The sequence below is a fragment of the Euwallacea fornicatus genome, chromosome 10 (assembly GCF_040115645.1).
Source record: "Euwallacea fornicatus isolate EFF26 chromosome 10, ASM4011564v1, whole genome shotgun sequence".
NCBI lineage: Eukaryota > Metazoa > Arthropoda > Insecta > Coleoptera > Curculionidae > Euwallacea > Euwallacea fornicatus.
Genome location: NC_089550.1, coordinates 4,690,948 through 4,718,906, shown reverse-complemented (window position 1 = coordinate 4,718,906; position 27,959 = coordinate 4,690,948). Strand labels below are relative to the sequence as shown.

Here is a 27,959-nt window from a genome sequence, read left to right as displayed (position 1 = left end):
AGCAAACGATCCTCGCCGTTGGCCTAACGGAATCGTGCAGCCAGGACTAGTCGATTATACCCGAATACTTCCGATTAGTGAGACTTGGGCCGGTGGCGGTGGCGCATACATAAAACTGTGTATTGTCAAGGTGACGTTTCTCTTGTTGTCGGTCCGTCGATTGAAATATTTCGTATTTTCAAGTAACAAAATGGAAGCGTCCGAGATACAAGACGTGTGTAGATTGTGCCCCGAAAATGGGATTTCGTCCGAGCCATTGCTCAATGTGTTTAATCGCAAGTTCGGTGATAATATTAACATGAAAGATGTGATATTCATTACAACGGGAATAGAGGTGAGTACGCAACCATTTTGGATTCTCTTCATTTTATGTACGAGGATTGCGCATAAATGTGCGCTGTGACTTTGCGCGCGAATTTACATTTTAGTAGTTATATAGATATTTTTAAGACATATTTATATTGAATTTGGCACGTGATTTCAAGATTATCGAACACAATCAATAGAAAATGATTCCAATGATTTTGCAGTTCATTATGAATCTTGCGCAGTTTTCAACCAGCCACAATGTTGTGTATTTAGGTTTATGCGCAGACTTATGGTTCGCACATGCGTAGTGAAAGTTGAAAGGTTATTGTATAAAGTTAAAAAGATGTGAATTTTCTACGGACTTTCGTTACGACCACTGAGCAGTCAACCTCGTTCTAAGTTGTGGAGCAGCTTGTCAATAGACAGGTCAGTTTAGCCTTTTGGACTACATAAGAGGAAGTTAAGGTAGATCTTTTGAAAGCGGTCTGACTTGTCATATGGCCAATTGGACAAAATTGGTCTGTCTGGGCTAAATCTAATTTTCCTTGAAAATTTATTTGTATGTTATGTTATGTTGTCTTTTGATAAATACAGAATATTTTTTTAGAAACCGCATCAATTTATTATAAAAAAATGTTTAAGTTAGAACAAGAAATTTTAAAATTATCTGATGGCATTTTTTTTTATTTGACAGGTGTCAAAAGTATTAAAATTTTTGACAGCTTGATATCAAGAATAATGATTGAAAACAATAATTGTTTGACATTCTGATATGAAAAATTAATTGTATTAAAAGTGTCAAAAGTTTTGACTTCTGTCAAATTACACATATAGGCTCGTGTTGTAATTTTTAAGACGATTGTGAAAAACTTTTTTGGTCTAACTTAATCCGTTTGTAAGTCGAAGAGAGTTCAAATGACTGCTTAGTTACGACGGCTATTTAGTTCTATAGTTTTTTTCTGATATTAAAATTGTTATGTTAATGTTTATATTCATTATGAATTTGGTCTATGTATGTATTTTTGCAAATATATGTCTATAGAGCATGTCAATGACAATTAGTTTTATCCTTTATTTATAAACCGGCTCACTTCCCGCACTAGTTCGGTAAATACAGTTGAAGTAATTTTAAAAGGTGAAACACGCAATAAAACGTTAGACTGAAAGAAATATGTAAATGAATTTAGATCGTGTTCCAGTGAGGTAAGCTCCCTCATGGCTATGGTAAATTGTATGTTTTTGTGTAAGAGTTGGTTCTTTTGTGCATCATCTCGTGCACAACTGCTGTGAACATTATTAAAGTCAACGAGGTAACAGTCGAATTGATTTTTCGTCTCTCTCGACGCTAACTGAGACGGTAACTGAAGACTCCGCCGTATTTATTCGTTTTTCACCTACTCGGGTGGTAGAGGGGCAGAGCATCGGCGCAGATGGAGCAATGACGTAGCATGTGCTTTTAATACGAATTAAACGCAACAATTTCCTCCTCGTAGCTGCTCGGAAAATATTTCAAATTATATACAATGAATTAAAGGGAGAAATTGAGTAGAAACTCAAAGTTTTAAAGTAATTCTTTTATACACCCTAGTTAATATTTTAAGTGCAATTTTAGTGCAGATTTGTGATACATTCAATGTTAGTGACGAACGAAGAGTGTTTGTGTATCGTGCATAGGTACCAGTTAAGTATTGTAACAAGAGGACATCAATAAAGATTTGTGTGAATTTTAATTAGTGTTTGATTTTCGTACTTCAGTTTTCGGCTTATATAAGTAAGTTTAAATAGTGACTGGGGTGGGAGATTAATAATTTCCCTTTATTGCAGATTATGGAAACTGACTTAGTTTCAAGGAAGATTTGCCAACGCTGCCGAAATATAATTATAAAAATGAACAATTTCCGCCAAGATGCCATAAAGCACGACAAAGCATTAAAGGTAGCTTTTATACAATTTGGCTCAATAACCAATAGTTTGTAATTTTTTTTTAGGAAAAATGCAATAAAATATTATTCGAAAAGGGCTTCCGGCTTCCCGACTATTCCATGACTAAACAGGAAATCATGCCTGAGTCAATCCCTCCGTGTCCAAAGTTAAAAATGGAGATTAACGACCAGATATCTTCACGAAGGAGGGAGATTTTCCTACACCCATCAGTGCAACAAATCTACAAAATGTACCCCAATTTAACAATGCCTAAGACTTGCATTGATAGGCACATGGCGCCGGTAGTCTTGTTGTTTAGAGATAGCGTTGAAAAATACTTCAGAACCCGCAATCTAGATATGAGGAATTTTACTTGTCTACCAAATGGAAATTTTAAAGATTCTACCCTCAAAACAATAGCAAAGAAAAGAACCAGTGCAGTCGCAGCGAAAAGAAAAGTGACTCCAATTAAAATTAGTAAAAGGTTATTTGGTTCACAAGGGTCTAGCACAAGCTATGTGTGCAGTTCCACTGTAAAGCCTAATTTAGCTGAGAGCAGTGCTAAAAAGCGATTGGTTTCTTCCAGTGAAAGTAATCAGAGAAATAAAATGTTCAAACAAGATGGGTCACCACCGCATAGCAGGTTGATAGTAGAAGCTGTAAACCTGCAGTCCAAAGTGTCTCCACATAGCAACTTTAGTCTTGAAGCCCTGAAACAACAACCTGAGGCATCTCCAAAGAAAACTCAGCATAACTTGGAAATGAAACAACCCGGCTCCTCTGCACTGAAGACCGTACATGGCCCGGAGAAGAGTGGTGGATCACCTGTTTCGCAAGTGTCTCAAGCAAGTGAATCTTCCAAGACGCCTCAGTCTTCAGTGAAAGCTAGCCGACATTTGACAGAATATAGCGTTAGCAAGTCAGTCAACATTCCATCATCTATAGAATCAACGTGTAGCAGCGACAGCAGGTCAGAATTGGTCGAAGATACCATGTTCAATCTCACACCTAGAGTTAAAGCGATCAAGTCGCAGAAATTATGCCACTGCCAAATATGTGGAGATGTGCTTCATAACGTGTTCGAATTGAGAAGGCACAATTTAAAGCACTCAGTTTGCCAATTTTGTAAACGCAAATGTAAAAGCGTAGAAGATAAGAAAATTCACGTGAGGAATTTTTGTGAAACGAAAAAAGTTATGAATCAAGAAGTTTCAGTCAGCTTGGAGCGGATTAATTTAAATCTCCATGTGAGGAAGACTTACCAAAATGCCTTCATAGGTTTCGAGGCTATCCCAGATTTAGTTGAGCCAAAATCTACTGAAGGAATTGCTGCGTGCGCGACTTCTTCTCTTTCCAGTAATATAATAGTTTTGTCTGACGATGACGAAGAGAATCAGGCGAAAGACCTGCTTGCCCATGTTCCTGCAGTTGCTACAGAGGAGCCTTCTCAGATTGTATATCACACAGTTGCGATAGTAAAGCCTGATGTGCGTATCAAACACAGCGACGTATTAGAAAATTTACCTCCAACTTTGACCGACAAGATGCTGTTGAAGGAGCTTATAGAACTAAACTCGAAACCGACGACAGTTAACAGATTGTCGAACACGGATTTTCCTACTAGTAAAGACGTCCACGCGTCTATTTCGAACGGCACTTGCGACTTTAAAAACCTGAAGGAACAATTAATGTTCTTTAAAGTACCCATTGAGATAAATAATGGACCATTCAATGTTGGGTATCGATTTCAGGAGGCAAAAGCATCGAAGAAAGTAATGCAACTTTGGAATTTGGTACCACTGATCGATATAAAAGGTGGAGCAGGGCGAGATAAAGGAAAGGATGCTGTAAGCAGTAGTGTGACTAGACACCGTACTCAATCTTCAAACGCTGCATTGTCAGCTACGAGTAGTGATACCATTCGACCAATAATTACCAAATCTTACTCCCGTTCAACTTCTAAAGTAAAGAATACTGCTTTAATGCAATCACCTGCTATGGCCAATAGTAAACCTTCGCTAAAATCTAACACAATTATCAATACTCCTCCGATACAATTAAATTCTACCACAGTAGCCAATAACATCCCTCCATTGCAATCAGTGGTTACCACTTCTGGGATCCACATGCCAGATCAGGCCACTAAATCTACTTTTCCACCTGCATCATCCATTCCACCTTTAAGGCAATCCCAGCCATGCCTTTTAGTCCGACCACCTGCGCCTACAGAAGCGAGTTGCGCAACGCCTCTTTTGAATAATTATTATGTCCGTTCCATGCCACCCAGCATACCCCCACACAATAAGCTCACACCAATTCCCAGATCATATATCAATGCTGCCATGAACATTCGGAATATGGCCGTGGTAAGCAGCAATAATACCCTTTCGCCATATTCCAGTCCTAATGCAGGGTCTTCGTTCGTAATGAATCCTTTATTTAGTAAGCACGTACCGGTAAAATTCACGCAAGTAAACATTTCTCAGCGTCGGCCGGCGTCTTCAGCTTCTACTTCAGCTGAAGTGAACAGTATCATCACTATGGAAAATAACGGTCCATTGGTTAATACGAACAGTTCAAGTGCTGCTGCGGTATCTGTTCCTTCATCGTCCCCCGTTTCTTCATTAGTCCCTATGCCTTCAGCTGTCCCTGTTCATTCTTTAGCCTATGTTTCTCCAACATCTTCTAGTCCTTCATTAGCCCCAGCCCCTTCACCGATTCCCATTATCAGCCCTATGGGAGTTAGACCCATTAGAGTAAAGAACGTTAAAGAGCTGCAATGATACGTTTCATAGATTCATACTGTACTTGAAGGTTTTTATGAGTAAATTCTTAGGCATTGCATGTGATCGTCTGAAGTTACTTGAAAAAAAAATGGAAAGGGTTCCCATCTCTTCCTAACCCGCTATTAATAAATATCCCTCGTAATAGGATACGATTTGTAGTCAGATAGATTTGATACACAACGTGTAACATATCATCACGGAGATATTTCAAGGAGCAATAGTACTCTTGAAATTACGAAAAAAAGCTAATAGACTCATGGTCAAAAATTCACCATTTTCGATAAACCGGGTAGGAAAGTTTCGTATATTTTCTGATATTTTGCATTTTTCTTATGTGTGCCTTGAGTTAAATTTTTGAAATTTCATTAGTAGCTTTGTAAAGGGAGTTTTTAAGTCACATACTATTTTATGTCTTGTAACTTTTCTCAAGAACACCCTGTATGAATGTCTGATACTAAATTCAAATTTCTTCCTCAATTATTTAGTTTTTTGGTTTGTTGCAGTATTTTAGTATCTTTCAAATTTTTGGAAGAATTGCAAAAATTTGTATCAATGCAAATTGAGAACGTAAAGGAGGTAAGGGAAAAAAATTATCTGACTTAATTATTTACTATCTGAAACGATTCCTAATATTTTCTTTAAATATCTTCTAAATAAATATAAATGACAGCAAAACTAAAAAAATGCTAAAATGCCCTTGAAAACTTTACCACCGTGTATACAGAAAATGATTGGTTTCTGCTCGTGGGTCTATTAGCATTTTTTAGTATTCTGCGCAGTACTATCACTCCTTGAGATATCTCCACGGTGATATGTTACACCCTGTATTATCCTTCGAGAAATCGTATTTTTTGTTGAAATTAATAAATAAATTACTGCATATCAAACCCAGATAGATTCTCCAAAATTAGGGAGCATTTTTTACTTAGGTATTTGCATATTTTAACCTTCAAGTTAATCTACTAAGTTGTAATGTTCATTACCGAAATTTTTTGATAATCGGTCTGAGCAAGGAATTTTACTTTTTACTTTCGAAGCTTTCGTCAATGTTTATCAGTGTGCCAATATAGCAGAAATTTAAGGGGCGAATAGAATAAAAATGGTCCAACAATTAGTGCTAAATATTTCTTTTAAAGGTAAGAATTGCAACATAACCAGATTACCTACCGTAGCATTAAGTAGGTAACAAAATCACCCACCTGATTAGCGACGAATTGAAGTCGTTAAAAGTATTACAAGTTAAATTACACATTACATCGCACGCCTAGACTACACAGGATAACAGAATGAACAATATGTGAAAACTAGTTTAGCTGTAGTTCCCCATGAATTGAAAAAAGCTATATGTTGGCAATTGATTAATTTTTCGACTTTGGACCCGTTTCAACTATTCAACATCATCTTTATCGGTCGGTATCAATTGATATGTTTACTGTCCAGAGACTAGCTAGACCATACAATAAGCAGAACAACAAAAAATGAAAACAGATTAAATTTCCGGAGTAGTCAACAAAAAAAATCAGAAAAGTAGAGAGTTGGGGAAAGTTAGATGTTTTATAGTTATACGGTTTAATTAGTTTGTTTCTGAGCAATAAATATATAAATTGATCCTTACTGATAAAGGCTATGCGGAATTCTTGAAGCGGAACCAAAGCTAAAAAAATCGGTCAACTGCTAAGATGAAGCTTTTTTCGATTCACGAGAAATTAGAATAAAATTTATTTTTATCTATCTGTTGTCCTGGCTCTCCTGAAGTAATTTAATGTTTAATAACTTTAACGACCCCAATTCGCGACTAATCAATGGGTGATTTTGTAGTTTGGTGAATGCGCTGGTAATCTAGCCATGTCACAACATTACCTTTCTTCTCTTTGTTGTTTCCCTTAAATTTCTCCCTATACTGTATCCCTGAAGACATTGCCGAAAGCTTAGTAGTTTCAGTTATTCCCTCCTACTCTCCAAATTAACGTTTACCACTATTTTAATTCAGTCGAATTTATGAAATTGATACAAATGTGACATTCATTAAATAATGAACACCAAATATTATATAGAAAATTTATTATTCATTATGTTATTCTATATTATTAGTGTTTTTGTTTGCTGGAATGAGAGATGGGAGGTAGTGAACAATAAAAGTCGTACAAATTCATTCCTTGTTATCCATAACTTAATTTTGGTGGTCCCGATTTAGTACTAAGCGTTTTGAAAAATATCGTTTTCTGAACTAATAGTTCAAATCATTTGAATTAAAGTTTTTGATATTTGATTTTATAATTATTAAGAATACAATTACGTTATTAAATGGAATTCAGTAGTTTTATTCTACCTGATTCAATCTACACCGATGGTTTGGATTGGTTGAATGCCATTACCGACAAGTGAAAAATCTAACATTCATGCTACGAACCTTTTGAGGAAATTGTCTTAGTCGGAGCACAAATATCTTTTTTATCGTTGTCGTGTTCCACTTTTAGGTTCAAGTCATTTGGAACATACTGGCCGAGGAACCGTTGAACGAAATATTTCTCCAATATTTCATTATAGCTTAATTGATCAGTTGCTAAGTGCCTAAGGGACTTAATACGTTTCTTTTTTGTTTAAAATTATGACAATTAAGTCTGAATATATGCAGAAACATCAAAAGCGACAGAATTCGTGACATTTTGGTGACTCTACTAAGAGAGTTTCTTTTGAATAAAAAAAAAAGTTGCAGATTGAAAGCAAATTTGAGAACTCACTTTATGTGATTTATTACATTTTAGATGTAATAGTAATAATCCGTCTTTGTCCGCATTTCTTAAATCGTATTTCTTTGGTAACTTCGAATGCTTTAAAAACATCGCTGTTTTACGACACAATTAGCTCAGAAGGAACATTGTTACATAACGGTGTTCTTGGAAGTCGAACCAAAACGAATGAGTGAATGGCCGCATTTATACTGTCACGCCTCATACACGCCCCTAAGGGTCTAGCGGTTCGTGGTCCTGACCAGAAATAAAGGCTGTTACAGTAAGAATGCAAGATTTGAGTTGTGCCTCATTTTGACTGTAATCTTTTAAAAAGTGAATACGCGTACCAGGTCAAAAGAAAACAGATGGAAGTTCGTAAATATAAAGCGATATACCGTGCAATAACGCGGCCCTATTGTTAAATCTTACCATCAAAATGGTAAAAGCTTACTTGGCATAATTCGTAAAGGGCCATCAATTTTCGGTAGGGATAATATTCTTATTTTGTGAATAAAAAAATAATCATCAATAAATTTGAACGTACCGATGCAGTTATTGATGTTAGAGACCCCTCAAACGACCTCGGAAGAAAATATCACGGTATTTCATCAGAATTTGGGCGAAAATCCGGAAACCTCGATTCGTTCACAGGCACGAGAATCGAACGTTTCAATAGCCACTCTTCATCGTATTCTCACGAAAAATTTACATCTCCATTTTTACAAAATGAACAACTTTTATGTACAGATCCTGTAAACCGAAGAAGATTCCCCTATTGGATAATTGAATGGCATTGATTGGGTGATCTCCCATCGTAGTGAGAAGAATTGGCTTTCACAATCATGTGACCTAACACCTCTCTACTTTTTTCGTTGGATTTTTTGGAAATCTCACGTTTATGCCAACAAATCTAAGACCACCTAAGCATTAAAGGCCGAAAATGAGCGCTGTGTCAAACAAATACCGCTACATTTATTCAAAACAATTGTTCAAAGTTTCGTTAAAAGAGCATTTGTGTTACCAAACCTGTGACAGTCATTTATTGCATGTATTATCTCATGCTTTATTCCAAAATGCAAATGTTCTAAATCAATAAAAACTTCAATATTTCGCTACAGGAAATGGTGTTTGATTTAAAATTGAAATCTTACGTTTTTATTGGAGCACCCTTTATATGGATAGCCTCAATTCTTGGTAAAAGGTCCGCTGCGAAGCCCCTCAGTTAGCCATATAGGACTGCGAATAGCGTTGTTGTGCTTGCGCTTACTGCGCATGACGTGCTAGTTAAAAATTGATTGATATTTTCATTCATCATCAATCTGTCTGTGAACGTTTAATGCTAAGCCACGTACAGACCTAAATTAAATCGGTCGGAACATTATCGGCCAACTGTATTTTTCCGCGTGTTGACAGATTTTAATAACTCGACTTAACAGCAGCATCGCGTGGCATTTTGATAAAGAAATCGACAGTAAAACAGCGTTTTATTTTCGCAGCTCCACACATATAATTTGACCCACTCTTCATATTATCATCTCCTTTGCAGATCTCTGAATCAGACCTGATCTCTACAAAAATCTGCACCAAATGCTACCAAAACACCAAAAACATCCACGAAATCAGACAGACGGCAATGCAGCAAGATCGCCATCTCAAGGTCCATTTGCTTCTTCCTGTTACGACAATCACTAAAATTGCCAATATTACAGGAAAAATGTCACAAGTTTCTGGTCCACAGGGGTCTGCGCTTACCTAACACTTGCATTACCATAAAGTGCCCTCCTAGTTGTAAAGAACTCGCGGAAATAGAGGAGAAATCAACGACAGTATTACAAGCTACTACAATCCAGAAAAATGCCTTGGACGAGGTGCCGCATTGCTCCAAAAGCAATGTTGTGAGTCTTGCTGCATCGGCAAAACTAAAAGTTAATAAAGGCATACACACGAGTGTAGTAGAGGTTTATCGAAATAATCCTAAATATAAGTTACCAAAGAAGTGCCTTCACAGGGATATCGCCCCTATAGTGTCCCTAGGGATGGACGAAGTAGAATCGTACTTTTGGAAGCGAAAATTAGATATGTTTAATTATATTTACCGACCTAAGCCGGCGAGGCAGACAGACGTTAAGATAAGGAGAGTTGCGAGAAAGCGAACTGCAGTTCCCTTTAAAGCTAAACCTTTCTTTAAACCCAACAGCTTGTATAGCCCTATTCCAATGACTGATGTAGTCGAACACGTCAGTAGTGGCAATAAAAGCGTCCCTCCCAAGAAGTCAGGAACGAGTGATTACTCAATCAAACGACCCTCTTTACCTCTGAAATCCACATTAATCCGAAAACCCGGACCCAAATCAAAAACCCTCAACTTCAATCGAAGTCTCTCCAAACCAGGCTTAAATCCGCCGAATGCCACTAAACCGGAATTCATCCAATCTCTCGGTCTGACCCCTGCAATGGGTTTAACTAAATTTCCTAGCATATTGATCTGCAAAGTCTGCAGCCTCGTCCATCGCAACGTGGCTGCTTTGAAGAAGCACAGCAACCGACACAGAGTTTGTGAGTACTGCAAACTGAAGTTTAAGTCGGTGGAACGGAAAAAGAATCATGAAGAGAGTTGTGAGGTTAGAAGGATTCTTCTTGGCGCCCCTAGTATTGTTGTGGATTTGGAGAGGATTGAGTTGAATCGGAGTGTGAGACGACAGTTTAGCGCTGCCTTTGAAGGTTTTGAGGATATTCCTGGTTTAGATGATCGACGGTGCTCCAACATCATAGTACTAACCGATGATGAAGATGGTTCGAATACTAGGGATGAAGTGATAGAGCTTGAAGATGGTGCCCCATCGACTAGTGCTGATGCGGACTTATCCGTCATGGAATCATGTTCTAAATTGAAGCCAGTCATCGATATCTGCAACAACACTGTGCTCGACCGATTGAATGTCACCAATTCCTCCGATAAAGCCATAATGAAAGAGTTGGCTTCACTAGTCAATAAGTTTAACAACGTGGAAGTACAAGCTGAACCGCTGCCGCTTAAAGATCCAGTCATGGGGGAAGGATTTTCATGTAAACTCAAAAACTTTAAGAGCAATTTGTTGTTGAACGTCGTTCCAGTGAAGTTTACTCATGGAGAGTTTAAAGTTTCTTATAGTAAACCCAGTGAAGAGGAAAAAGAAGGTAGTAAAATTGACCATTCAGGGTCCTGGAGCGACGTAGCTCTTATAGAGGAGCGCAGGTGCTCCTCTCCCTCAGAGATGCCAGTAATAAACACAACAACATATCCGCTCACATTTGTAACATCACAAGTGCAGTCTTCCCAGTTATCAGTGTCTTCAATTCAGCTCATGACTTCCAGTCCAACGATGTCTATATTCCTTCCCAACACTTCAGCTTTCTTACAGAGCACGGGCCTGTCTATCCAACCGAATCTAACGCAGCCCCAAACACTTAACAATACATTATTTAACCAAATTAGCAACACCTCCATTCAAACCACCCCACTATTACAAAATTACACTTTAAGTATGGGGCCTTTTCTCAACAATCAAATTCCAGTTCAGACTTCTAGCGTGGGATCTACTGCAGCTGCCAATACTCCTCCCGCGGATTGTATGGCCAGTGGTCAGTCACAAAGTACTAGTTATGTAGATAGTGCTGGCAGCTCGGGGAAATCTTCTCACAAGGAGCTGGTACTCACTAAAGGGGATAGGGTAGTGGTGACTCCGAATATACTAGCTAAAGACGGGAAAAGCAAATCGAAGAATAGGAAAAGACCTATTATTAAGGTGAAAATTGGGAATTTGGCGTCGTCTCGAGCAGCGCCGAGGACCTCGAGGTCGTCGAAATTGCGAGTTAAAAACATATGGGAACTAAAGTAGTAGGAGAGAATAAAAGGGAGCAGCGCCTGCAGAAAGTGATTTTACAGTAACTCCCCAAAAAGGTAAGTTTTTTTATTAACTTACTCCCATGTGACTTTGACCACACAGTTTCAAACCAAATCTCATTTTTTACTTATTTATTTTCAATTATCTACCTTATTTGTATCTATCTGTCTGTAATAATCAATTGCAACCAGTGGAAGAAAGTACCATGAAGATGGTACTCAAACTATTTTTCGGAGAAAACAAATCTTCTATTCAATTAGTAAAGACTGATTCCGACTGATCTATTGTTACTAAATTTAGCAATAAGGCATTTTTTGTTATTTGGCTTGAGTAAATTATGTTTTGGCTTAAGATTACTTTAAGATGCCTTAGATATACGTAATGTTAGAAGTTGACGCGAAGTTTCTGTTATCCACTGTTTTGCTATATGAAATTTGAATATGAGAAAATACATATATTTTTGGTCTCATACATGGTGTTCCAAAAAGATTGTGCCAAACTTAAGAAGGTTATAGGGGACTTTACGGTGAACAGTTTTTGCATAGTCAAAAATTAGCCGTATAGGCATCAGAGTTATTTTGATCAAAAACGCAATATTAGCTCGTTGTCGCCTTAAAACTTCGATATTTATTTCATTTTTTTTAAATAACGCAAAGAAATATATAATAAAGGTCTGAAATAAAGACCCCCGCCCTGGTTACATTCATTTTTTTTATCATTGAATCGCGCACCTGTTGTAAGGTGTGCAGATATCAGAGAGAAATTACCATCGTTCTTTCCAACGGTTCTTCTTAGGTGGCTACAAAAGTTTCATACACTAACAACTTGATGTCACCCTCAGAGGAGAAAATCCAACAGGCTTAAATCGGAACTTCGCGCTGGCCACCTAATAGGTGTCCTTCTTCCCATCCATCGCCCACAAATATGTGAATTTAAATGATCCTGTACTGTATGAACAAAATGTGCAAATGCACCGTCACATTAAAACTATATTCCTTCCCGCATATCGTTAGGAACGTGTGTGTTGCTCAATAACTCACGAAGTACAAGTTGCAGAAAATTTAGTTAGATATTAGCAACCGAGTAGGAAGCAGATTCGGACCAGTTAAGAAGTTCCGACAATACTGGCCCACATATTAATGGCAAATTGGGTTTGATGAACACTGATCCAGACTTGTGAATTGTGATCATCCCATAAGTGACTCAATTTTCAACAACATCGAGTTTAAGAATGCAATTGATAAACATATCAGAAGACAAAAAAGTATTTATTTTTTTGTTTTTATTCGATTCCCTTAACTTGAATATCGAAGTCTTTTGAACAAAAATAACTTTGGGATCATAATGGCTCATTTCTGTGTAGGAGTTTTTTTGCAAAAATTTTTCACCACAATGTCTTCTATAACTTTCTTAGTTTTGACATAATCTTTTTGGAACTCCCTGTACAGACAACATCAACTTACCTAATAGTTATTTAAGATAAATTACTGTTCCAACTTTCACCGTATACGTTACTTGAAGGGTGCCTTAGTTTTAGGAAAATATAACGATTTGTTCATGTTCATTTCCTCGATGTTAACATCTGTTGTACTGTTGAAATTTTCGTAAGTTGGAAGTTGTGTTTTATAAGTACGAAGTTTGCTGTCAATTATTGATTATCTGTTTTTATATGGACAGTAAAATCGTGTATATACAGGGTGGGTGTGTGGTACAGTGATAGAAAATTTTAGATGGGAAATAGATGGGGCTATTTTAACCTAATATAATCATACTTATCCTCATACAACGTCACATCGTTTTTGGAAGGTCGGTTTTAGGTTTTTATATGAAATAATTCTATTGTTACAATTAAGTCCATTTTTTTTAATAAGTTGAAATAACTGACCGTGACCAACTTACAGCAGGTTTCGGGTTTAGGAAGGGATGAGATTCACTGTCGCGACTATTGAAATACGAAATGAGGCGGGTAAATGCGTTAGAAATTGAGGGTTTCATTTTGAAAATTAATTAATAATAGTACTGTTTATGTTAGGATTTGTGCTATAAGTTTCGAAATGATTAATACTTATTTAAATTTAATGTCGCTTACTTTCTTGTTGTGAGTAATATTTCCATTTGTTTTTAGTTTTATGAATTGCAACTTTACCATAATATCATATATTATTTGAAAGCGTATACAATAAAGAAGTTTTTAAAAGTTTGAATTTCTTGTGCTAGTGCTTCGTTGGAGGAATTTTTTAAATTGAAAATTCAATTGGAACAAAAGTAGTTTAATACATTAATTTGTGTACATAATTATAGTAATAATTTTTTAATTTTTTTTTGCTTTTTCAATGTGCATATTATGAATATTTAGGAAAATATTTCCGAAAGCGGAAAGTATTTAATATGAAAAAAATAAACTTAATCGCATCAATATAAATATGCTTATATAGATGCAAAAAAGTCGCATCCATCTCCCATAAAAAAGAACTATTTCTCTACTAAACACCTTGTATATGTTATTTTTATATAATGTCTTTGTAGTGCCTTATTATCGTATGAGAAAAATCAATAGAATTTTACTTTTATTTAGTGCACTATACCTTTTTGTGCTAAGTTTTATGCTCTCCTTCATGATATTATGACTATACGTTTTCTTTGTGTTGTAATATATGGTAATTTCTTTTTTGTAAAATGATCTAAGTCGTTATTTCTAATTTATCATACAGGGTGTCCCGAAATTACATCATAGTCCTAGCAAATTTAGTTTTTCGTTGTGTCTCTACCCTTTTGTCAAAAATATTTGGCGTGGCGCCATCTTATTATAATACATCACACGATTTTAGGTGGTATTATCATTCAAATGCAAAAGAAATTGACGTCATGAATGGCGACACCTGCATTTGTAGAGTTACTGTCGACGTTTGGTGTGAATTGAAATTTATTTCAGCTGATGCTCCGACTGCTCTAAGCACTCTAATAATCCACTAAAATCCCGTACGACGGTTTTTTTTTTCTAAAATGGATACCGACGGCGGGTCTATAGTAGTTAACAACAGAATTGTGCCAATTTCAGTTATTCGCTTACGTTTATTTTCTTTCACTTTAAATCCCTTTGCCAGACAGTTTTGTATCCGGCCTTCATATTTGACTAGGTCAGCTTATTCACGGGATCGCATGGATGTTGGCGCATATCTTTAACTTTTTCCTATTAAACGAATAGTTGATAGTTCTCGTTCAATAGCAGTTTTCATCTCCTAAAATGAGTTCCAGCTATTCGGGATCAACAGATTGCTGTCGATTATGTATGGCAACGAAAAATCTGCTTTCTATGTTCGCGGGAAAACGCCGAAAACAACGGGAGTTCCTGAGGAAAATTATTTTTGAGATATTGAACATTAAGGTCAGTTTCTAAGGATTGTTATGATTTTGAGAATATTGATGAATCAACAAATCGCTGGATTTACAATCAAACTCAGAAATAATGAATTGTTAAACTAGCATATACCTAGCAATTCATTATTAAATGGTGTTAGCATACTGATTAATCCTAAAGGAGAGACATTATGTGTATCAAGTCTATTGTTATGTATTTCTACCAGTCAAATATACTTTAAAGTTAACTTGTTAAAACTGTGAAAACCAAACAAACATACAACAGTGAAAAGTGCCACTAGAACTTTTAGGTTTTTACACCACTTTGAAAATCCTTTGAATCTCACAGAATGATATTCTATTAAAACAACAGTGCAGAACCTTTGCTTAGAATCTTATATTCCTCAACTTAAAAATATTTAATTATCAGTGTTCTAAACTAATACCTCAATAATTCCTTTTATAGATTGAAGAGACAGACCAAATTGTGGCTGTTTGTTTCAACTGCCTAGTAGATGTGACCAACTTCTATGATTTCAAGCTGCGCACACTTCAAAACCAAGACAATTTAGAGGTAAGATTTTTTTACTGTTATGTACATTAGGGAACCACAAAATTATGGCAATAATGATGATTATACACCAGAACTGTGTGTCTTGACTCCTTGCAATTTCTTTGTATAAACACATAAAAATTATCTTGTCATCAACAAACTCCACTTCGTGACTTTTTCTTGTAGCATCCTTTATTGTCCCCAATTAAGTTTAAGCCAAAACTTCAGATTTTGCCCATTTTAAACTAAAACTCACTTCCTTTTGCTTTTTTCTAGGTAACATTATTCACTCCTCCACTGAGAAAGAAAAGATTCACTAGTTGTCCACTAGAAGAAGTGGCTTCTCCAAACATTGATTCAACATTAGATATCTTCCATTGGTTGTCTTTAAAGTGGGTTTCCTTATTTAAAGAAAAAGTGGATCAAAATATATCCAAACTCATTAACAGGGAAGTACATGTGGTTCCAGCATGTTCAGATAGGTACTCCCAATGTGAGCTGACTCAAATGAAGTCAGCTGAATCACAAACCATTTCTGCTAGTATTAGGACAGTAAACATACAAACAGATTTAATTTCTTTGACAGAAAATTGCAGCCAAACTGATGTGGTTAAGTTGAAAATGAACACTGTGAGTACTCAAACTCATAATCACAAACACTTGAAAAGTAAATGTTTACAGACTGATTTTAAAGAGTTGAATACACATTTGAGAACTGAGAAGTTAAAAAGCACTGAATATACAGACTTAAATGCAGTTGTTGGTCAAATTAGTCTGTGCAAGAATCTAACATCTCTAAATGACAATATGACCCTTAATTGTTGTATTCCCACTGTCCCCAGCATTGGAAAAATAAATAAAAAGTGTCAAGTCGAGCCACTGAAAGAGTTGCCTTGCAAAGAAGTTATGCACCAGGCTGTTCAAACCTATAATGTGATACTTATCAACAAGTCTACTCAGTATTCCGCCAAAGGCTTACTTCCATCATTGCAATTCTCAAGGGATAAATCGTCTTTAAGAAAGCACAATAAGCACATTTCAACTGGTGAGAATTTAGGTGATAGTTCCACTACTGATGTTACCGTGAAATCCACAGGCACTCAGTGCGACTTCTATGATTATTTAGGCAAGGTTTACAATAAGCTGACGTCACCGCCGAAAGAAGATTTTCAAATAGAGATCAAAGAAGAAAAGTTCTATCCATTGGGGCACTTGACTATTGACATGAGTCCTCTCAAAACAGAGATGTTATCTCCGACTCCTTCAGATCTACTGCAAGTGAAAATAAATAAGTCGACACCTGTGAAAATATGTCATTATTGCGATAATATTTCCTACAGCAAGAGCGAGACTCTGACTCACAGAAAAACTCATATGCAGTGCCACATATGCAAAAAAAGATTCGCTAGTATTAGGGCTACACAACTTCACGTGAAAATTTGTAAATTAGACTTGGTGCACACTCCCAAGGAATTAAAGAATTACGGATTGTCTCCAGTTGTGAGTTTGAAAAAGCTGGAAGATCAGCTGGTGTTAACAGGAGAGTATCCTCACGTATCGCGACAGTTGCGTGATATGAATGCTATTAGAAGTTAGGGGTTTTGTAAGAGTTTGAAATTTTTAGCTTATACGCAAAGGTACCATTAATAATAAGTAAATAGTAAAATTAGAAAGTGAGATCGGTCTGATCATTCCATTAATACCACTTAGTTATTACAAATATATAAAATATAACATTAATAGTTTTTTTATTCATGCTATATATAACCATATAATTGAATAATCAAGACACTATGTGTTGTGTTGGTTTTTGATTGTTTTTTTTTAATATATTTTTGCTAGAACATACCTAGTTTGCTGGTATGTGTTTGTAGGTTTAATTATATATAATAAAGCCAAGGTAAGTTCCTCTAGCTCGAGCAAACTTTGTTGAATCTCAGAATAGTATTCTTAAACGTCTATTTTTCTTGACAATTTTGGAGAATGTACTTTCAGTTAGCAGGTTGGTCGAGTTACGATCCAGAATATTCATACTTATAGAGCGGTTGAAGAATAACATATAAGTGAAAATGGAAAATTGTTTGACTATCACTTATGCCATTCAGTTAATTGTTACTGCTATGAACTGTTACATTGCTGATATGTTAAGGAAACGCAATGAGGTCAAGAACTTGAATAGGTTAAAGAAAACCATTAGTCGCTAAGGTCTCGTATACCATGTGTAAATTGTGTGCTAAAAGACTTTCGCAGGCTCCTTCATCTGGGAGACAAAAAACACATTACACACTCATTCAATATCAGGAATAAAAGCACAGTTTCTTAATAAGGTATTTCTTTTTAATTCCATCTTTCTCACTTTTACAATAGGTATATTGTATATCAACAAAATATATCAGCAATATTGCCGGCAAGTCAAAAACAGAAATAAACGTAAACATCAATTTATAAAAAATAAAAAAAAACATTATTTTAACAAATACGTAAACACAAGCTGCCTTCCTATTACTTCGGTAACATGTCATACAAAATGTTGTTTCTCAGGAAAACAATTCGAGAATTTTTTCATGTTATGTGAGATTAAACACCTTCAACGTGTAAAAAACGAAATTATAGTATTAAGTGCTCCGAATCGCTGAAACCAAACTGAAAGACTGTTAAACATCTGTAGAGCAATAACTCCAACAAACAATACTTTGGTAACATTGTTAATTGCCTCAACATGGAGTCCTAGAAGTTTGATTTCAACAATGTCATTATAGTATTTTCAAAACGTAAAAACCTCTAACACTGTTTAATATTATTACTTTTATTAGCTATCGAGATTACTTTTATTGCACTAGTGTTTTTATTTCTGTAAAATTACTTAAAGGTTTTCGCGTCTTTACGGCCGGTTTTCCAACGTCCCGAGTCCGAGTTGGTAGTTAATAACCCACTAGCAGAAATTCTTGGACCAAAGACTGTCACCTGAATCATCTATGCAATTAACAGAAGACTTGTTCAATGAATTTGCAGCGGTCAAATACTGCAGCACTTGAAGCTTCAATTCGCCGGCTGCTCTTTGTCTAAAAATGTGATTTGACAAGTAGCCGTAAATTTAATTTTATCTAACTTGAATCAAAATTCCAGTCTTTCAGCGTAATACTTTTTACATTTCAAATCAATTCTGCACCGAAATGCAATAAAGATCTGCAGCGCGGTTGTTCAATGAACGATGCACTTCTGGAGGTTATCCTGGACTATAAGTTGTTTCGCACGAAGTTTTAACAGGATATTGAAGAATCGGCTTTTGGTAAGTTTTAGTTAATAACAGCCTAAACATGAATTTGTTGGTAGGTTCATGAAATTTAAATTTAATTCACGAAATTGTTGTTTTTCATTTTTTGTAATTTGTTTAAAATGTAAAATCGTTTTTTAATCATTAAGAAAAAGGGTCATAAAATCCATACTTACCACTACGAATGTCATAAGATTGTTCTTTACATTGGTTTATCTTTTGAGCCAATCTTTGACGTAAAATTGAAGTAAAACCCTTTGTATTATACTCTACACAGCATCAGTCAAATCTGTGAAGTTTTGACAGTTTTTAAAATTTTATCCGCAATTTGGGATAAAAAAAATTTCGTGTTACGATAAAATCATGAAGTTCATTAACGATTGCTCTATTTAAATGCCATCAAGAGGCTTTTTTACTTTATTTCATCATTCTAACAATACTCCTTTTCATCCTTAAATCATCAAGTATACTGTTTACTGTGGCTTTTCCTGCTGTGGACATGATTATCTTGTAAATAAATTATTTGGAATTGCATAGAATGAGGCTAAAAACCTCTCTGAACGTATGTTTTAGAGCCTTGGAAAAGTCACGTAAGCTCACAGGCATCTCACTCATACAGCAAGTTCCACTTAACGATTAGTCTTATAAGAAATAATATGAGAATGCGGTAAAATAAATATTAAAATCAATTTCCGGCGCATGGTGGTCCTCTTTACAGTTTCAACTTAAAAATGTAAATTACGGCAAATGCCGCTCACCAATCATTGCGCGACAAAGGGCTTCCCAACCAATGCAGTTACAGTACGGACGACACGAGTTGTTTTTGTTTACAGTGCGTGGGCGGTAACCAATCGCTATGCGACACGGCTAAACGTCGCAACAATGGCTGTGACAGTTGGCAAGTCAAGCCCTCATCACGATTTTTTTTTACGTCACAGACATTTGAATATTTTGTTTCAAATTTGTGACTATGATGAGACTTAAACGTCGCCACCATGCACGGCAAGATCAATAAACAAGTTTGATCATGAGAAAATGTCGCAAATTTGAGACATAAAGTATCTATTTATTGGCCAATAGTACCACCTAGATTGTGGCAACCAAACATTTTCGAACCTTCAACTCTCAAACTCTTAGCATCTCGATTTCTCGAAAGGAATCGATATGTGCGATGTCCTCGATCTTGCTTCAAAGTATCCTAGGTTATTTTGCAACTAGACGTTACTCAGAATATGGCACTTAATTGCTCTTATTCAGCAATTGTGATTGTTCTAGAATTACGCTACGAGCAAGACCCAACATCTTCCTGAAACGCACGAGAGAAAATAAAAACACTATACGTTCAAACCCAAGTAAACGCCCAACAGCGGGTTAATTACGCGTAACAGAGAGTTAACCGCGATTCAAAGTATTGCCTTATTAACGATTAAGATTGAGACTCAAATCTTATTCCTCTACGAATCTCCGCACGCATCAACATAACGCCGCATAATACTGTTAACAACGTAACCACATTTGGAAGTATCGCATCAAACAGACAAGCACCCTAGGAAAGCAACTATTCCATTCAGCGACGACTCTCACACAAAAGACTTTAAATAATCAACCTTGAACTAGATCTAAATTATTACTTAACTACCAGAACGTGTATCCTCCTTCTGAGCCTCCAGCAAGGAACGTGTTTTTTTTTTGGCCGAGCGCCACCTGGTGACCGGCCATGGCGGCCAACTGAGCAGCGGACGGTGGGACACCTGGTGGCGGCTGCGGGATTACTTGCTGAGCCAGGCCGTCGAAACGCGCGCCGGCGTCGTAACCGTTCTGGAACAGGTGGGGATTCTATTTGGGTCTAGCAGTATTTCATGGGAATTCAAATGGGATTAGCTAGTTAGCCTCCCATTGGGAGCTAACTGAAACTACTGGCGAAGGTGGTACGAGGGAAAATGGAAGCAAAGAGAGAAACATGTTACAACATCCTTCGCTTCGCATTTTGCCAGATGCGACTGCATTATTTCTACCATTTCCGATCAAATACATTTATACTACACTTACTGGTATCATGATAGTGGGCCTCAATTGCGTCGGCTGCATAGCATACGAATATGCACCTAACGATGGATAATACTGCATCGGGGCATAAGTAGGATATCCTAGATAAGTAGGATACCCGGTGGCGTACATGGTTCCTGGAGGATAAATCTAAGGAAAAAAATATAAAATCACCCAATCTCCTTTGCTTTAAGCAACTCACATGTTGCCCAACTAGAGCTGGATGAGTCAACGTTTGATCATAAGCTGGAGGCGGCCCTTGTGGGTAAATCTGTGTCTGACCAGGGATCACGTAAGGAGATCCCGGCATTCCAGGCATTACTGAAAGAAGATTATTTATACACCTACCTTTTCCGGCATTTTATTCTTTTTAGGCCGAAGACAACTTACCACCGTAGGGTTGGGGCGTGGGCACCTGGGGATTAGCCTGGGGCGGCGGTTGGGGTGTATATGAAGGGGCGGAAGAAGGAGGTGGCACCGCACCTCCGATTGCTGCAAATCGAAGTTGACCACATTTACATTTATATACAATTATCTACAAAAGCATCAAGAGAAAGGTAATGCAACAAACCTTACTGTTTATTTAATTACGTTATTGTGGAGTGTTACCTAAAAACTAATTTGTTTCCGAGTTATTAGGGTTGCTCCTTACTGCAGAGACCTGGCAAATATCATCAGGTGTTAATATGATTTTACAGGAATATTTATCAGGTATCTTCATGGTACGTGGGGGAAAGGAGCAAACCCAATATTGCCAAATATATGACTTTAAAATAAATCTCATAGTGGATGTTGACTATTGAGTAATAATTGCTGCTACTGTCGCCTACGATTGGATATTTATAGCAGGATTATCTATGAAGCTCGTATGTGTATGTTTTCAAATTAATTAATAATTCAAGTTCCACTGGGAACAGAAAAAAGTCGTTTGGTTTTGGAAAAAATCAACTTATCTTGACGTACAAAACACTGATTTACTGTTGAGTAATTATAATTATAAAAAAAATACATTTACCTTATCTTAGACATGCAACGAAAGTTTAATTCGGCGTTCACATTTCTACCTTTCTGGCGGATAATTACACTTTAGCCTTGAGAACGCAAATAATTAAACTTTATTCTTGGAGGCATGCAAAATAAAATTAAGATAAATTGCTGTGCGTTTCAGCGCTTTGAAGCTGTTTCGCTGAAAGGCACTGGGTAGGAAAAAATCAAAAGCATGCACAAAATCAAAATAAACGTCAAACGGTAAATTTTTAACCGGCTTATTGATGGACTTGGATGGAACCATCGGTTAAATATTTACACTCATGCGGTAAGTATCAAAATTATCGAGAAATTAAGGCTGAAAATTAATAAAACTTGCTAATAATTATTTACGAACAGAAAATAAGTGACTTCTCAAAAAGCTCTCTCAAGTACTTATTCATCCAATTAATATATCGTTTTTTAACCTTTTTGGGAAGTAAAAATTAACCGATTGAAAATTAAATAAAATTCTATTTTTTACACTAAAACTACTGCATGCAAGTTTTCACATCCCTGGTATTTATTTAAATGCTATGAGATAGCTCATCAAATCAAAATAAAACTGATGACTAACATAATACCAGAAATGCCTTCGACTATCCTCTAGTGAAAATGTACTTATTCTAGGTTATTCACATATTAATAAAATATCGTATCAAACATTATAAATACGGAAAAAATCCCTTTGACCTGTTGCAAGTAATTGTAGTCAGCCTATTAAATGAGCCTTAGTTCTTTAATCAACCGACTGTCCTGTAAGTCCCATTTTTTAGACTAATCCCTAGTAACGTCCAGATATTTCAACGATTCTCTAAACCTTTAAGTCTTAAATACCTGGATATTACGGGAGGTGCTATTAAGGACCGTACGAAACAAATTATGATAAAAATTAGCGACGTAGATGTGCTTCAGCGGTATAGCCAACATGTTTGTAGCAAACACTGGGTGGAACCCTTAGTCGACACCCTACACCCACACACTACAAAAAATATGTAACAGATTTTTAATGAACTTTTTTTTACTCAATATAGGTTGATTTGAGCAAAACAGGAACAAGTCCTTCAAAATACTCAAGTAAGTGGTTTGACAATTGAAAGATTGCACCTTATAATGCCTTGTAAAAGATCTCTTTACACATTATAATGCCTTGTAAAACAGATCCCTTCACACATGCTAGCCCAACTGAATACTTTAGTTAATGTTACATATTTTTTGACAATCATCATGCAGTGAATAATAGACCACAAATGTCTAATCTTGGACCATTGAGAGTTTTTATACATCTTCAGCTACAATAAGTTAAGTAATTCTTACCAGCCCTACATTCATCTGGGATTTATTGCTGAATCGCGGGATCAAACTTGTTTTTACTGGTTGTAACCTCTTTGAAAAAATATGAAGGTTAAAAAGATGATGAGTGATCTTGAGACAGAGCTTTGATTTTATTATTAATGTTGTTTAAGTAACTCGAAAGTGTAACTCAATATCGCTCGGTCGGAGGAAAGCTTTAAAAGTGAGATTTTCTTGGTTTGACTTAACATCGATTTTTAATCAGCTTAAGATCACTGGAGATATGAGGTTATAAAACTAAGACCTTGCATTTGTGTGAAGATTAGGGGTTATTTCCTAGGGATCTTTTTTAGACGAGGTCAAAACCTCACATCAAGAAAGAAGTCTTTTTCAAAAAGAGAGAAGTTTAGATAATATCTTATTCTTAAATTAAATATTTCCCCTTATAGCACTCAATTTACTTTTCAGTTGTCAGCTCTAGCTATCAAAATTTATTTGCACATAAATCATTTTACTTAAATGTTTTTTTTTTAACTAAGAGGAGTACTTGTATGCAAGTTGGAGAATATTCAAACTGATTAATACCCCGCACCAAAATCAGTGCTAAAAACAGATATAGTGGCTGTGTAATTGAATGGTAAAATTTTAAACAATGGTTTGCATGCCACCAACTGGTTAATTAAAATATCATTTTCCACTGGAATAGTTGTAACAAATTTCACAGTGATGAAGCCCTGCATATATACTTTATAACTCTGTCAAATTAACGGCATTGCAATCACAGTACAGTAGTCCAAGTAAAACATGCAGGTGGAAAAGTTAGGAAAACTTGGGGTCTAAGGATTAGATTTTACTTTAAGTGTTTGTATTCCATCTCCTCAGTTGTCAGGTTTTTTCTACAGTGACTGGGCTGTCTAAGTCAAGAATATTTTTTTCTTATTATGGGATGAGTTATATGATGCTCCATTTGTATATACCTACTTGTCTAATGTAAGAAAGAAGGGGCCCAAATGGGGGAAAATCACAACCTAATATGACAAAGTAGATCATTGAAGAAGTTAAACAAAATCCAAGACTTGAACAATCACAAACACTCTGTTTTTGGGTAAGAAAGCATTAGCAGGTTTATGTTCTTAAGGATTTGAGATTTGTTCCCAAGTTCAAAAATTTGAGATTGTTGGCAAGATTTGAGTTTTTTTTTACAATAAGAAAGCAGATTTAGTTTGAGCCCAACTCTGTCTTGGAAATTAAAACTTGGAAATTAAAAAAACTAAGTTTCATACCAATAAAAACAAGTCTGTTTAGTAAAGTAGAAATTACAAAATCAATGGACTTTGAAATATGAACAATTGTGAAAGGTTTGACTAATCAACCGAATGCCAAAGTGAAATTCCAAGAATTTCTTTGTTGTGATAAATGTAGGACTGCAGTAAAATTTCCAACCAAAAATCTAGTGAAGGTAAATCGTTGAGCGGGTATAACCAACAAGCATCAGCCACTGTATTAAACACATGAAAAGAAATAGGTACTGTTTTTTGGATGGCCGAATCCTGGATTGGCTAGTCAGAAGGTCCTCCTCGAGTGTTGTATAAAAACCAGCCACTGCAAGTAACACATTTTGGTGATAATCTGGCCCTAAATAAGAACATTAATAAAGTCCCTGTTACTGTAATGCAGTATTGCAATGCAGGACAAGGCTATTGTAAAATACACCAGAATGAGTGAGAACATCTGGGTTACCTGGTCTAGAGAGAGATAACCCTATAATCATTTATTGATTGAAGCATCCTGCATAGATTTGGGGATTTTATTGCTGTTTCCCCCTAATTACTGGGCGATTATACGGCCCAATTACCTAGTAACACAATTCTCTAACGATTCCAGCCGGAAAATGTGCTTTTTCCAGCGGGATTACAATAAATTGAGAAAATGGAGGGCAAACGGAAATGTTGATTTTTAAACATTCGGAAATGGGGCTTACCTTTCTTGTCGGACATTGCGATGAGTATCGGTTGACTGGGACGAGTAAAAATTGCACAAAATTTCGCAAAATTGTTGATTTTAAAACGACTTTTAATCGGTTTTTGCAACTTTTTTAACAGTTCTTCACAAGATGGGAGCTCCAACCGAACCGAAAATTAGAGCGCCTATCCTTGCAATGTTGTCACGTCGGGTCAATGACAATTGATTAATTTTGATTAAAATTAACCTCCCTAGAGGACGCGACTATCACTCAAAACTAATTTTTCTTTTTTTACGCCTCTTGAATATTTCAACTCAGTCTTTTATAGTTCTGATAATGTTCCAATTAGATATAAAAAGTTTTCAGTAAGAAAATTAGTAGTTTTCGAATATTTAAGAATATATATTTAATGAATTTTTTCAAGTTCAATTGACAACATCGCTCAAATTAAATACGCATTCGTTTTAAATTTGGGAATCTACTGAAACCTATTTTGTTTCGCTTTTTGACATGTTTTTTAACAAACTAGAATGAGATAGGCTGATATCAGGCGGATTCGAGATGGTATTACCGTACAAATTTTGAAGGATGTTTATCATTAATGACATTAGGCGCCCTGCTTTTGACAACTAATTGGCAATCTTGATTATTTTTAATTTCAATTGATTTTTATAAAAAGTATTACTAAATCCAATACTTTTCCGTAATTTCATTCGGTGATGGCAGCAAATTTACCCTCAGGGTTAACTACACACACTAGAAAAGTCCAGAGTCTCTATAAAAGGGCCGTAAGGAATTTGGAAGCATGGTATTTCAAAAGGTTTGTTACTTGTTACATAAGGAGCAAAAAACTAAAAAATTATCTTATTTCTAATAGAAATTGTCAATTGTTCTCTAAGAAACTCTCAAAAACATATTCCAGCTTTCGAAGCGCTCTATAGTAATAAGGATATCAATGAATACAGCCTTTTTTATTTAGCCATTAATGTTAACTCCTTTAATTTTCTTTTTTTAGAGATGTATTTCGATATCATGCTACTCTTATGCGAAAACGGTTTGATGATAACAAAGATGTCAAAGACATAACTGCGGCGAAATGTTTGTTGGAAGATGGCGAAAGAGAGTTATTTAAAACTCTGCATTGGCATCCCAAAAAATGTGATTTTGCCATATGTATACATCTGAATAGTCAGTTAATGATATGATGTTTTAGTCCCTCATTCTCCTGGTGGTGTTGCATATGAAAGAGTAGTGGTCCCACCTGACTGGGTTCTTGATTACTGGCATCCCCTTGAAAAAGCTCAATACCCAGACTATTTTGCCCGAAGGGAGCAAAGGAAGAAGGAGTTTGTTAAACAATGGGAACAGCAGTATGGAAAATCTAATACTTTCCACCATTAGCAATTTCAGTTAATAAATTAGAAGTGTTTGAATAAGAAATAAAAGTTACATGCAAGGTGTCTGTTTTGGTGGCCCCTAACTATTTATCCCCTACACAATGATTGTGTACTGAGAGCTCGAATTAAACAGTGTGTAGTATGCATCTCTTAGGATATAAGTGGCTAAAATGCTCTGTAATGGTAGAACAAATAAAAATCCCTTTTAGTTTTTATACACATACGGTTGTGGGTATAAACATGATATGTTTAAAAATTTTCAAAATCCAGGGAATTCAAATTTGCAACTTATATTCAAAGTCCTAATTACTGGTGATTAAGCCTTATAATCTCGGACGTACTAATAGAAAATTATTTGGATTTAGCTTGAACTCGATTCAGAGCTTACAAAACGGTGAAGGCGCCGGAACCTTTTTCAATATTAACCCGGCCGGATGTAAATTAAATAAATACCAAAGTTGAATTGCTCTTTTTCGCAAAAAAGTACATAAGCAAAAAATTTAATTTACACAAAAAGGCCCAATTTTGAAAACGGTAACTTCAAATTAGATTGTACGTCTCGAATAATATAAAAAGTGTTTATCAAACTGAATCGACAAATGTTGCGATATAGGGCGTTAAAATATTTAAAACATTTCTGTACAGCTTCCACAGTTTTTGACTCCATTTACTTCAAACTTGGGATATGTGGTAGGAACAGATACAATTTTCCAATAAGAGACAAGTCGATATAAACTTCTCGTATGGATTTCCAGATCGTATGTACCATAAATGAGTTCAGATAATTTAAAAATGCCGCTAGTTTTAAATGACTCAAGCAAGAGGCATTTTCTAACCTGCATGATCATAGGAATTAACCTAGAAATCGCTAGTCCAAAATATGCACACATACATTTTTTTCGAACACCCTGTGTAAAGTTTACTCTGGTTCCTGAACGATAAGAAACTTGAAGCTATATTCTTATTATACAAGAGATTTAATATATACGTATTTACAACTTTTATTTGTTACAAATTACCTAGTATTTTTTATCTATAGGGGTAAGGAATTGTAAATGTTATGAAATATACAGGGTTTGCAGAATTCTGGTAAATACATACACGGATGAAACGGTTATATTTTTTGATAGAACCGCATATTTACCGCAAAGCACTAACACATTCTCATTGGGTTTATTAAATGTTTGTTTTTCGCATACTATGCATAGCTCTAGTTTTTTGCCGATTAATGCTCTTTATTGTGGCAATTTTTATTGAGATTAAGTTTCAATGAAAACTTACTTATTGGAAATGTTAATAATCACAAAAATCTCTATTACTCTCTATGGTTTTTTGCCGCTTATTGGGGAGATTATGGATGCCCTCGCGATAGAAGTTTAATAGTTTCAAGTCAAAATATTTATCGAGCAATTTTCG

At 35.8% G+C, this 27,959-nt stretch overlaps 4 protein-coding genes across 7 annotated transcripts; 3 read left to right on the top strand and 1 right to left on the bottom strand.

Annotated features, from left to right (window-relative positions):
* Positions 1 to 81: 81 nt before the first annotated feature.
* Positions 82 to 14,314, top strand: LOC136341637 (uncharacterized). Its single transcript, XM_066286829.1, has 5 exons — positions 82 to 334; positions 2,134 to 2,244; positions 2,298 to 4,004; positions 9,297 to 9,407; positions 9,460 to 14,314. The coding sequence occupies exons 1-5, from the start codon at positions 191 to 193 to the stop codon at positions 11,626 to 11,628; spliced, it is 4,242 nt and encodes a 1,413-aa protein (XP_066142926.1). The 5' UTR covers positions 82 to 190; the 3' UTR covers positions 11,629 to 14,314.
* A 131-nt stretch (positions 14,315 to 14,445) lies between these two features.
* LOC136341639 (uncharacterized) lies at positions 14,446 to 17,870 on the top strand. The gene is made up of 3 exons (XM_066286832.1): positions 14,446 to 15,019; positions 15,458 to 15,565; positions 15,821 to 17,870. The coding sequence occupies exons 1-3, from the start codon at positions 14,879 to 14,881 to the stop codon at positions 17,138 to 17,140; spliced, it is 1,569 nt and encodes a 522-aa protein (XP_066142929.1). The 5' UTR covers positions 14,446 to 14,878; the 3' UTR covers positions 17,141 to 17,870.
* Positions 17,860 to 25,346, bottom strand: LOC136341640 (DAZ-associated protein 2-like). 4 transcript variants are annotated; one of them, XM_066286837.1, is made up of 6 exons: positions 25,165 to 25,346; positions 24,713 to 24,818; positions 21,255 to 21,356; positions 21,067 to 21,185; positions 20,868 to 21,014; positions 17,860 to 20,654 (listed from the first exon to the last, which is right to left on the bottom strand). In XM_066286837.1, the coding sequence occupies exons 4-6, from the start codon at positions 21,181 to 21,183 to the stop codon at positions 20,454 to 20,456; spliced, it is 465 nt and encodes a 154-aa protein (XP_066142934.1). In that variant the 5' UTR covers positions 21,184 to 21,185; positions 21,255 to 21,356; positions 24,713 to 24,818; positions 25,165 to 25,346; the 3' UTR covers positions 17,860 to 20,453. The 4 variants fall into 4 exon arrangements, with proteins under 4 accessions (XP_066142934.1, XP_066142933.1, XP_066142931.1 ...); XM_066286836.1 differs by having other exon boundaries at positions 24,713 to 24,785; XM_066286834.1 differs by lacking the exon at positions 24,713 to 24,818.
* A 411-nt stretch (positions 25,347 to 25,757) lies between these two features.
* Positions 25,758 to 26,602, top strand: ND-B22 (NADH dehydrogenase (ubiquinone) B22 subunit). The gene is made up of 3 exons (XM_066286225.1): positions 25,758 to 25,966; positions 26,162 to 26,304; positions 26,360 to 26,602. Exons 1-3 carry the CDS (start codon positions 25,866 to 25,868, stop codon positions 26,545 to 26,547), a joined length of 432 nt encoding a protein of 143 aa, XP_066142322.1. The 5' UTR covers positions 25,758 to 25,865; the 3' UTR covers positions 26,548 to 26,602.
* The last annotated feature ends 1,357 nt before the right edge of the window (positions 26,603 to 27,959 follow it).

Excerpts from the sequence above, each read along its gene's own strand:
- LOC136341637 (XM_066286829.1), top strand. The coding sequence starts at position 191 with ATGGAAGCGTCCGAGATACAAGACGTGTGTAGATTGTGCCCCGAAAAT. Across the intron at positions 2,245-2,297 it reads AGCACGACAAAGCATTAAAG|GAAAAATGCAATAAAATATT; the intron begins GTAGCTTTTATA and ends ATTTTTTTTTAG. Across the intron at positions 9,408-9,459 it reads AGCAAGATCGCCATCTCAAG|GAAAAATGTCACAAGTTTCT; the intron begins GTCCATTTGCTT and ends CCAATATTACAG.
- ND-B22 (XM_066286225.1), top strand. The coding sequence starts at position 25,866 with ATGGCAGCAAATTTACCCTCAGGGTTAACTACACACACTAGAAAAGTC. Across the intron at positions 25,967-26,161 it reads GAAGCATGGTATTTCAAAAG|AGATGTATTTCGATATCATG; the intron begins GTTTGTTACTTG and ends TTCTTTTTTTAG. Across the intron at positions 26,305-26,359 it reads GCATTGGCATCCCAAAAAAT|TCCCTCATTCTCCTGGTGGT; the intron begins GTGATTTTGCCA and ends ATGATGTTTTAG.
- LOC136341639 (XM_066286832.1), top strand. The coding sequence starts at position 14,879 with ATGAGTTCCAGCTATTCGGGATCAACAGATTGCTGTCGATTATGTATG. Across the intron at positions 15,020-15,457 it reads TTGAGATATTGAACATTAAG|ATTGAAGAGACAGACCAAAT; the intron begins GTCAGTTTCTAA and ends TTCCTTTTATAG. Across the intron at positions 15,566-15,820 it reads AAAACCAAGACAATTTAGAG|GTAACATTATTCACTCCTCC; the intron begins GTAAGATTTTTT and ends GCTTTTTTCTAG.
- LOC136341640 (XM_066286834.1), bottom strand. Across the intron at positions 21,186-21,254 it reads CACGCCCCAACCCTACGGTG|TAATGCCTGGAATGCCGGGA; the intron begins GTAAGTTGTCTT and ends ATCTTCTTTCAG. Across the intron at positions 21,015-21,066 it reads CAGCTCTAGTTGGGCAACAT|ATTTATCCTCCAGGAACCAT; the intron begins GTGAGTTGCTTA and ends TTTTTTCCTTAG.